Source organism: Montipora capricornis, chromosome 1, assembly GCF_036669925.1.
Source record: "Montipora capricornis isolate CH-2021 chromosome 1, ASM3666992v2, whole genome shotgun sequence".
In the NCBI taxonomy this organism is placed as follows: Eukaryota; Metazoa; Cnidaria; class Anthozoa; order Scleractinia; family Acroporidae; genus Montipora; species Montipora capricornis.
Genome location: NC_090883.1, coordinates 43,427,964 through 43,437,963, shown reverse-complemented (window position 1 = coordinate 43,437,963; position 10,000 = coordinate 43,427,964). Strand labels below are relative to the sequence as shown.

The following is a 10,000-nucleotide window of genomic DNA, read 5'->3' as shown; positions in this document are numbered from 1 at the left end:
CGTCGGAAATTTTGAATTTAACCCCTAAAGGAGAACATCTGGGCGTGGCTCAAGCTTTTTGTGACCCCTAAAGGAGACTAATCTGGGCGTGGCTTAAGGAAATTTTGACCCCTAAAAACAAGTTAAAAAGAAAATTTGACTTCTGTTTTCTCTTCGCGTAATTCTGTGTTTCTTCGCGGAACCCTAAACAAGACCTTGGCGGCTTAAAATATTGGCGCTTTGCCCGGAACACCCTAAGCAAGACCAAAATCCAAAATTTACAACCCTAAGTGAGACGACGAGCATCCCCGTCTGTTTCATATGGGAGTGCCCCCCTGGGATCAACAGCTGCTGACATAATGGTGGAGGCAAACAAAAGAAACTTTTTGCACCCAACATCAAGTCACACTATTGAATATCTTTCCCTGAACCTTTTTGACAGCAAAATAGCCCAATTGTTGACATACACTACTCAAACTTTGGAACTGTGTGCCTTTCAAAGAGCAAACTACCTGTCAATTCTAAATTAAACTGATACTGCTACTTATGCATTATGTATTAAAGTTCAGAACAGAGCAAGAAGTTTTTTTAAGAATATAAATTTTGGAAAATTTAAGGTGGCTAATACAGTAACCTCACCACCAGATATTTTAAAACTTTGAATAGAGTTTCATTTTAGCCTACTGTTCACTACCCAGACCAGCAATAACTAAATGGAGCTCACCTTGCTCCATTTTGAAATACAAGAAAATTGCAGGGTGTTTCTGGAGGACTGGAAGTGTTTTTCAAAGTGTTGAATTAAGCTCAAGTCATTTTAAAGTGCATACATCACTAAAATATTTTGTGCTTATGAACAGTTTACTGTTTGAAATGTACAATTTCAAAATTTAAAATGGTCTGCATTTGAAGGTGTCGGTTTTATGAGCACCAAGCCTTTGGATACTTTGTCCACAAAAATGGTATGTACTAAATAGTGCTGTTTAATGGAACGTTGTCACCAGTCAGCTGTTGACACAATGGTAAAGGCAACCAAAAGAAATTTTTGACATTCCTTTCATTATATATTCTCTATGTCAACATAGCTACCGTGATCAACAGCTGCTGACATAATGGTGGAGGCAAACAAAAGAAACTTTTGCACCCAACATCAAGTCACACTATTGAATATCTTTACCTGAACCTTTTTGACAGCAAAATAGCCCAATTGTTGACATACACTACTCAAACTTTGGAATTGCATGCCTTTCAAACAGCAAACTATCTGTCAATTCTAAATTAAACTGATACTGCTTAATATGTATTATGTATTAAGTTCAGAACAGAGCAAAAAGTACATTTAAGAATATAAATTTTGGAAAATTTAAGGTGGCTCATATCCTCGCCACCAATTTTTTTAAAACTTTGAATAGAGTTTCATTTTAGCCTACTGTTCACTACCCTGACCAGAAATAAATAAATGGAACTCCGACCTTGCTTTATTTTGAAATACAAGAAAATTGCAGGGTGTTTTTGGAGGGCTGGAGGTGTTTTTTAAAGTGTTGAATTAAGCTCTGAAGTCATCTTAAAGTGCATATGATACTAAAATATTGTGCTTTAATAAACAGTTTACTATTTGAAATCTACAATTTCAAAATTTTAAAATGATCTGCATTTTAAGGTGTCAGTTTTATAAGCACCAAGCCTTTGGATACTTTGTCCACAAAAATGGTAGGTAAATAGTGCTGTTTAATGGAATGTTGTCACCAGTCAGCTGCTGACATAATGGTAAGGGGAAACAAAAGAAATCTTTGCACCTACTGTGACATTACATCACACTTAATTGAGTCACTTGAGCATTTTAAACAAATTTCTGGCCCTGACATAACACAGCGACTTTATAAGATAAACTGCTCAAACTCCAGAATACCGGCATTTCAAACAGCAAACTATTTAACAATTTCCATTCATATGCACTTCAAGAAAGCTGGAAGCTTGATATTTGCTACACACACTTTTATGAAAACTATCAATACACAGGTAATGGATAAAGTGGCTGAAATTTCACTGAACAGATATAAACTTCGGGAAAAAAAGAAGTATTGATATCAATACACACATCTATCAGTGGCTGTTGGGATCTTGTTTCTCTCATATCCCCTGATGATCCTATTCACAATGCAATGTACATAATTTGTAGGCATAGAGGCAAATCAGTCAAAATTCTGTTATCTGGCTGTGTCAAATGCTGTTCATCAAAATCTAGACACCCTTCATACATAGATATTGGATCAGTCTAGTTGAATCCCATTACACTAGCGTTTCACAAAGTCTCGATAGAGCAGAGTGGCAAGGGAGCCCAGTCCAACTGATGCAGAAACAATGGTAATGCTTGTCCGGAGCCACCAAAATGTATCAGGCACTTTCCAGTGTTCAACAAAGGCTTCCCATCCTCCTGTTTTTATGATCCATTCTCCTACGGTCCCCTTGCTCAAATACTCTGATAGCCATCCAACAATATTGTCAACAACATCAGTCCCATGTTGATTAGAGGAAACAGCAAGTTCAGAGGCAAAACAGACCACAGCTACGATACGGCCCCAGTTAACTCCATCGGAGAATACTTCATCTACCACATTTCTGAAAGCAACTTCTGCCTTAGAGGCATTGGTTTCAAGTCTTTCACACATGGTTTTCAATAAACTTGGGTACCTTGATTCCACCTCTTTTCCCACTTGGCGCAGCGTTGCAGCAGCTTTGGTGTCTGCTCGGTAGGCTTCCTTTCCCAACTTGTTGTAGTAAATGTAGTCACAAACCAATTCATGTACATCTTCCATGTGGTTCTTCATCGTTGTGCTAGATGTTGTTTTTTCCCTCAGATCTAAGAAACAGAGCAAAAATTTTATGCTATATTATAGTTCATGCTCATCATATTTTTCTGACTCAATTTTTTAAATACAGCTTTTCCGCAGACTTCCTATTATAAGAAATTTAGTTTTATTAACTGTTCATTTTAAATTAACTTTATTCCATGTTTTCCATAATCCAGTGAAATTGTGAGTTGCAAAGTTGTGGAAGAGGGTCCGTGAGATTTGCCTCAAGGCTGCGAAAACTTTGCCCTTCAAAGGAAAATACTGGAAGTGGTACATGCCAGCATATTTGTGCTGCTGTTGAGCAAGTAAAAAAAAAGGTGAACAAACTCATAAGGTGAGATTGAACACAGAATATTTCATAAAAGCCGGAGTTGTGTGTGCAAAACTGGAAATTTCATTCATGATAATTTTTAGATGCACATGTAACAAGAAATGTCTGAGCTCAACCACTCAATTACTGTGGTGTGCGACATTTGCAGATAGTCTGCAGTCTGCAAATGTTGTACAGCGGTGAAACTGCACATGACGAGACTGGCTAGTGCAAATTTAGTTTTGGCTAGTTTAATCAGACCTGCTAGTGGCCCGTAGGCTAGTAAGCTTAAAAGTTAGTCTCCAGCCCTGTCTCCCCTGGGAACTAAACTTTATTACTATGCAAATTCTGTGAAAAGAGCCAACCAACGTGGTGGCCCTTATCACCTAGGTGAAAACCAAGAATACACAAATACCGGTATATACAATTTTATGAACTCCTTTAAACACAAGTTAAATACATTAGATAATATCTAATTAGAATGTATACAAATAAATAATTTCATTCAGGGAGAACGCATTCCTGTGGGATGTCCCTTGGGTATCAATGGTGATTCCATACAATCTCAGCATTTGGACACCATCGATCTCATGTGATAGTGTTACAGCTTGTCCAAGGGAAAAGTCAAGTCCTGTTGGATGGGGTTAATACTTGGATGGGTGACTGTCCTGCATTACACTGTGCTGTGAATGCTGGGGAGTCATGCTGTTTGGCTATACTGCAAGAAAGCCTACAGTTGATATCCCAGAAATTATATTGCATCATAACATACGTATTTCATAATTGTTTTTAACAAAAATATTAGCAACAAGCATGAAATACTTATAGCTTGATACCTTCCTTACTGAACAAATATTAGAAAAATAGTCCCCTGATCATGAGTGGACATGTGCTTATGGGTAATAAATGATTGTTCCACCGATTAACAGAAAAGATTGCTCTGATACTATTCAGCTTTGCTTGTTTTATGAACTAATATTGTCACGGATCTCACTAGTTGAATTCCCTAATGGCACGGATTTTCAAATAGTGAAACCTGGAAAAATTTTGCGTTCGATTGGAAATCTGAAGATCGAGATTTTAATATCTACATGTAAATCCGGATTTTGGGCCAATCAAACACACCCCTAGTTGTTCCAAGCTTCCATTACTATCCTTTGATCTAGATAAACTGTTGTCGATTTTTTTTGTTTTTCGATCAACAAGAAGCATAAAGGAAGAAAAGAAAAAAATTGAAATTATATTCTTGTTATGTTATATATATATCCTGACCCATGATTTTTCTGGAACGTAAATTTGATTGATCGAATTATAAAAAAGGCAAAATATTGTCAGAACTCTATTCTTAGATTGTTTTTACATTTTTAAATTTTGGATATACAACAAGAAAACTATTCAGGAGAACCCAAAACCTTAAAGGCAGTTAAATCTTTGGATTTATGATTCATTTCCTACCCATTTGTGTTCATCATGTGTATTTTTCAGACTTTTGTAGAAAATGTAGCCTGTTGTTAATTTCTTTTTTCGATCAACAAGAAGAAATTTTTGAAAAAAGGAAAGGAAAGTGGAATTATAAATACCAGTATGTTATCCTAACACATGATTTTTCTGGAACTTCAACCTGCCTTATTGTGGACACCATATAAATCACCCAAAAAAGGCTATTTATTTTTAGGGTGTTGTTTACATGTACATTACCAAGCACGAAAGAAATAACTTTGGAATTTCAACAAGAAAACGCTTCAGGAGAACCCAAAACCACAAAGGAAGTAAAACTTTCAATTTGTGATTCATTTCTTCCCTTTTGTGTTCGACACATGCATTTTGTGGCGATTTTGATCGAATGCCGAGCCTGCATTTCAAACTGTTCAGCTGTAACGACACGCACGCCTTGCGGACCTATCCCCCCACCATGGACTTCTATAAAAGGTGATAAACTGGTACAAAACAAATCATTCTCACCAAAATATACAACTACTTTCAAATGCCCCTTTGATGACAAAACAGAAATCGAAGGCACCTCACTAATCCTTGATTACTGCTGGTATATAAGCTTCAGCTTATACTTAAATTATACCGGTATGCTAAACTGTGCAGTTTACCCGGGCCACTTATTTGCATGTGAATGGCGGGTACTGTTCAAGTGTATAGAGAACGTTAAGAAGTAGTCTTCACTCACCCCGAGATCTACAATCGTCGTTACGGCCGGACTCTTCAGAGACATGCCCGCCGTCTGTAACATTACCATTCTGGTCTGCATTGTTTTCAGAGCGAAATCCGAGATTCTCGATCTCGTCGTATACGTATTCAATACGATCATTAACTGCAAGCTGCTTTCTGTCGAAATCCTCCAGTTTTCTAACAAGATCCCGTCGCTGGATCTCTGAGAGAAGATCCTTGAAAAGACTGCAATTGTTTCTTCCCAGCTCATTTCTTTGTTCAAGCAAGACAAGTAAATCTGTGGCGCAGTTTATCCCTTCAATTTCCCTCGTTGTCAATGAATCTCTAAGCAGGTACTTCATAGAAGTCAAATTGTCTGCCGACAACTCTTGAGAGAGCGAGAAGATAAACTTTCTAAAGCCCGAAATGCTCATTTCGTGGGCATTAAAAGACACTGATCATATAAAAGAGGAAGCGAGGCATAAACCGTAGATGGCTGATGTGTTGTAAATAAAGATCTCGACTGTTTTACAAGCATTGTGGGATAGGGGGAGTCCCCCGTTGCCTCGCTGTCAAACATAGCCTCACTTCCACTTCATCCAAGATGGCTTCTAACAGGAGCAAGAAAAACAAACGATCTCAAAGCCCGGCTTCGGCTTCTTGCCCAATCCCAAGCAAACGAAAAAGGCCATTAACGGTAAGATGCTAAGTTTCTTTAAGTATTATACGTTACTTTTTCTAAACCAATCTATCTTTATTTTAGCCTTTTGTGGCAGACGAAGTGGAGTTGAACTCAAGTAGTCGAAGTAGCCTGTCATCTTTTAGTGCCGTGAGCGAAACAAGCATCAATGCAAATGGACAATTTTTCTTTAAAGATGGTAATTTTGAGGTATGTAACTGAATGTTTTCGGCGTAACGCGTACTTTTTTTTTCTGTTTGGCAAAGTCTTTCTCTCAGCAAATAATCACTATCAACAAAGACAAAAATTTACATATACCGTATATGTATAAAGTCTTATATAATATGTAAAAGTTCATTTATAGTGCTCAATTTTTATAAACAAAAAATTGAAAAAATATTAGAAATGGTGTGAAAGAAATAAAGAAAATAAAAATTAATAAAGAACATTTTTCTTTGTGTATAGTGCCTTGTAGAATGCATTTGATTTGTACAACTAATTGTAGAGTAAATAAAGCAAATATACTTTAAGAAATAGCTGAATGATAATATACTTATCACGTTATTGCTCTCCATTCTAAGTTCTTCCTTATTTATAATAATTACTCTCCATTAATTGTCAAAATCAATCAAATTGAACGAGAAAGACGAATTGGTGCTGTATTTTCTTTCACTCTCTTTCCCCGGACAACTGTCATTGCAATTAAAACACTCTTCAAAAGACAGAATCTGAGTCTCGTTCCAATGTTCTGAATTCTCTTAGCTGAATTACCACAAGATTGATGCAGCTATTGTTACAGTAACTGTCATGTTTTCATTTCTTGCACAGCACTCTGGAGTTAATGCAGGCAAAAAAAAGATTTGGAAAAATTTAAAACAGATAATGGGCTTAGAAAGAGGATTGCCATGGAAACAAGATGATCCCACATGTAAGACAGGTTTTCTTTTCTTCAGTTCATTCATAGACCTCTTTCATGATGTCCACCAAATGAAATGAGGGTAGTAGGTCTAATTATTAAACATAAATAAAAAAGAATGTAAAGGTCATCGCAATTTATGAAAGTGGTCTATACCATGCCAAACAATACGTAAAGTCTATCTTGTGATAATGGCATTAACCCATCAGTGTTCTACCAGGATTTTGTCTTAGGGAGTCCCAGGGCCCCCTTTTCTGAAAAATAGGGGCCCTGTAGGAGCTTAAGCAGGACGAAGTTACAGTGTACTTGTGCTCCATGACTGGGGTGAAAATATCCTTTGTGATTTCTCTGTCCATTTCATCATGGCACATTCAAATTGGAACTCTTGCAATGGTGGGTCTTTGACAATTTTGTAAATGCATTTGATTTGTTTTCCTCGAAACAGATCTCACAGGTCATGATCTTTTTGTTGGCATCATAGGCAAGCCACATGTATTTCAACTGCCATTCACTCTGAAATTACATGGTCTTTCCAAAATAAAACAGATTTTTGGTCTTTGCTTTCTACGCTAGCTGTCCTTTTTATTGTCCTTTTTACCAGCATTTCGATTATCTTCTACTCTTTCTTAAATCCTTGGTGCTTTGGGCTGAAAGAATCTAATTTTCTTTGTGCCATGACGAATAACATGAGCCTGCACTGTAAATCATCTGTTACACAAAGTACCTACCTGATCCAAAATGGCGGCCAAGATGTTGAAGCTGGGGTTTACCTCGGTGTAAAAACCTGTGAAACTTTTTCTTTGTTTTGTTAGCTCGTGGTAGGGTTAGGTTATTGTTTGATGTTTTTTTTGCTCCTTTGTGTTTACGTCATCTGTGAGTTTCACAGGTTTTTACACCGAGGACGAGCCTGAAGCTGCGCAATGCTCGTGTGACTGATGAAGGCAAAAGTCAATAAAATTAAAGGCTTCGAAAGGGCTTTGAATACTTTGATAAATATATTGTTTCCATTCAGTTTAAGAAGGCAAAGCGCTGAAGTAATGGCTGGAACTGTTAAGAGACTGCTAGCTGACTAGCTTAAGCCTGTTTTGTTCATAGTATCCTTACTTCCTTGCATCGTTTTTAATGCGCCATTTCTGTTTTTCTTGCGGGAATCCTGCAAGGGCGCGGCCTGGTGAGAACACTGACCCACTAACTCCTGAGCCACCCCGCATTGGCGAGTAAAATTGTCTGGCGTTAGACAGAGTAAAATCTATTAAGTCTCACTCCCAGGGGTCTGAATAGTTAATAAAAATGTGCATGAAAAAATTACTCATTCCTGATTGGCTAAAAAGAGAGTAGTTCTCTTGTAACAAGGGTGGTCTCTGTACCAATAAAAAAATTGCCAATTGTTTTATACCAAATTGCACTCAAATCATGTGATTACCCATACAAACCATTGGTGGCTCTGCTTTCATCTAGATTTTAAAGGTCAATTTTGGTTTTTAGTGCTGTCCTTCATTGCAGTGGACTGGGTCAGGAAAGCCAAAGTACGCTTTGTGACTGGCAGCTTTGTTACTTTCTTGTGAAAGCATTCTGTCAACTGTTGTTGTCAATGTGGAATTGGGGAGCAATGCCTATCAAGAATGCTATTTTGATTTACAATAATTAATTTTTATTAAAAGGACTTATAACAGCTACTTTTTTTTTTCACAGATAGCAGTATTGATGCACCACCATCATTCAAACCAGCAAAGAAATATGCCGATCTTTCAGGTTTACCGGTAAGTTTTTTGTGACATAAAATCACATTTATCTTCACCCTCTCATCATTATGCAATAATTTTGTGTTTTGCGTAGCCTGCGAGCACGCAGGCTATGTTTTGCTACATCTTGACATTTTCAAGTTCTCCAGACCACTGGAGGATAGCCTCTCATAGCAGAACAGAGAACCAAAAAATTTCTACTCACATGACAACAAGTATACGTCAAATGAAACCAGGCACAAAGTGGTGTGTTGAGAATACTCTGCATCGTCTTGCTCCCCAGAGTTTAGTAGAGGGTGCTGTTGTGTTTATGCAGTCAGCCTTTACCCTATGAGCAGTTGTTTTCTCCTACGCTTCCCGAGAAAGAAATCACTGCAAGAAAGAAGGGGTAGTTTCTAAAGAAACTGTGGTGCTGCGTCGGTGGGGAAGTAGTATACAAAAATTTGGTTTTATCAACGGAGTTGATAATGTAAATTGGCCACCGTACAGAGATTCTAAAAGCTGACAAAGCTGACAAAGCTGACAAAGCTTCGCTCTGACGAAGGGCTAACGCTCGAAACATCAGCTTTTAGAATCTCTGTACGGTGGCCAATTTACATTATCAACTCCGTTGATAAAACCAAATTTTTGTATACTGCAAGAAAGCCTTTGTTTCTTGATCTGAGTGAGCCATCGTTCAGCATCAAGGATGAATACATCCAATTTGAACCGGTAAAACAAGTTTAGTACACTTGTTTTGGTGCTTTTGCATGCATTCAACCTGGCGGCGGCTCATGTGTGTCAATGCTGCGTTTGGGCGATAAAGGGGAAAAATTCCATATTTTCCTGTGAAATAAGATGAAGTGATGTCAAATGCATCATGTGGGGGGTAATGTGCCTCACAAATGCTCGATGGAAAATATAATGGTTACTCGCAGTGGTTTCTCTCTTGATCTCTCTCGGGAAGCATAGGAGAAACCAACTGCTCACAGGGTAGTTGGCCTGAGCATAATAAGTTATGTGAACCTGGGTAAGACAATAATGCAACAGAATTAAATAATAATAATAATATATTATTATTATTATTATTATTATTATTATTATTATTATTATTATTATTATTATTATTATTATTATTATTATATGTGTCAATATTATGCTTTGATGGTGTCCATCCTGCCTTTTGCAACAGTAAGACTGTAACTCTTTCTCCTCCAGGTTGTAAAATTACAGAAATCTGATCACATTAATTTTTTCCTGACATCTGAACTACCTGTATTTGACTCTATCCTATCGCTGATAAGATTTCCAGCAGTCACTTACTAATAGATAGCCTGTTCCAGGCTTCTTAGTTAGTAAAGCAAGTAAGCCAGGCAAGTACACTGA

At 37.4% G+C, this 10,000-nt stretch overlaps 4 protein-coding genes across 5 annotated transcripts in view; 2 read left to right on the top strand and 2 right to left on the bottom strand.

Annotated features, from left to right (window-relative positions):
- Window positions 1–5,805, bottom strand: part of LOC138053555 (induced myeloid leukemia cell differentiation protein Mcl-1 homolog) — a 6,016-nt gene extending 211 nt beyond the window's left edge. Inside the window, exons 1-2 of the mRNA XM_068900178.1 lie at window positions 5,318–5,805; window positions 1–2,836 (exon numbers count right to left, since the gene is read on the bottom strand). The exon at window positions 1–2,836 is cut by the window's left edge and continues 211 nt beyond it. Coding sequence (XP_068756279.1) covers window positions 2,271–2,836; window positions 5,318–5,732 — 981 coding nt within the window. The 5' untranslated portion in view covers window positions 5,733–5,805 and the 3' untranslated portion in view covers window positions 1–2,270. The remainder of the gene's footprint in view (window positions 2,837–5,317) is intronic.
- LOC138045363 (uncharacterized) overlaps window positions 1–10,000 on the bottom strand; it is a 235,795-nt gene that overhangs the window by 115,474 nt on the left and 110,321 nt on the right. The gene's annotated exons all lie outside the window — the stretch shown is intronic.
- Window positions 5,882–10,000, top strand: part of LOC138045261 (INO80 complex subunit C-like) — a 15,775-nt gene continuing 11,656 nt past the window's right edge. Inside the window, exons 1-4 of one of the 2 annotated variants that reach the window (XM_068891693.1) lie at window positions 5,882–5,995; window positions 6,062–6,187; window positions 6,806–6,905; window positions 8,586–8,653. In XM_068891693.1, the coding sequence (XP_068747794.1) occupies window positions 5,903–5,995; window positions 6,062–6,187; window positions 6,806–6,905; window positions 8,586–8,653 (387 nt within the window). In that variant the 5' untranslated portion in view covers window positions 5,882–5,902. The remainder of the gene's footprint in view (window positions 5,996–6,061; window positions 6,188–6,805; window positions 6,906–8,585; window positions 8,654–10,000) is intronic. The other variant, XM_068891703.1, reaches the window with a different exon arrangement.
- LOC138045229 (uncharacterized) overlaps window positions 9,289–10,000 on the top strand; it is a 9,359-nt gene continuing 8,647 nt past the window's right edge. Inside the window, exon 1 of the mRNA XM_068891655.1 lies at window positions 9,289–10,000. This exon is cut by the window's right edge and continues 1,367 nt beyond it. The gene's annotated coding sequence lies outside the window, so the exon portion shown is untranslated.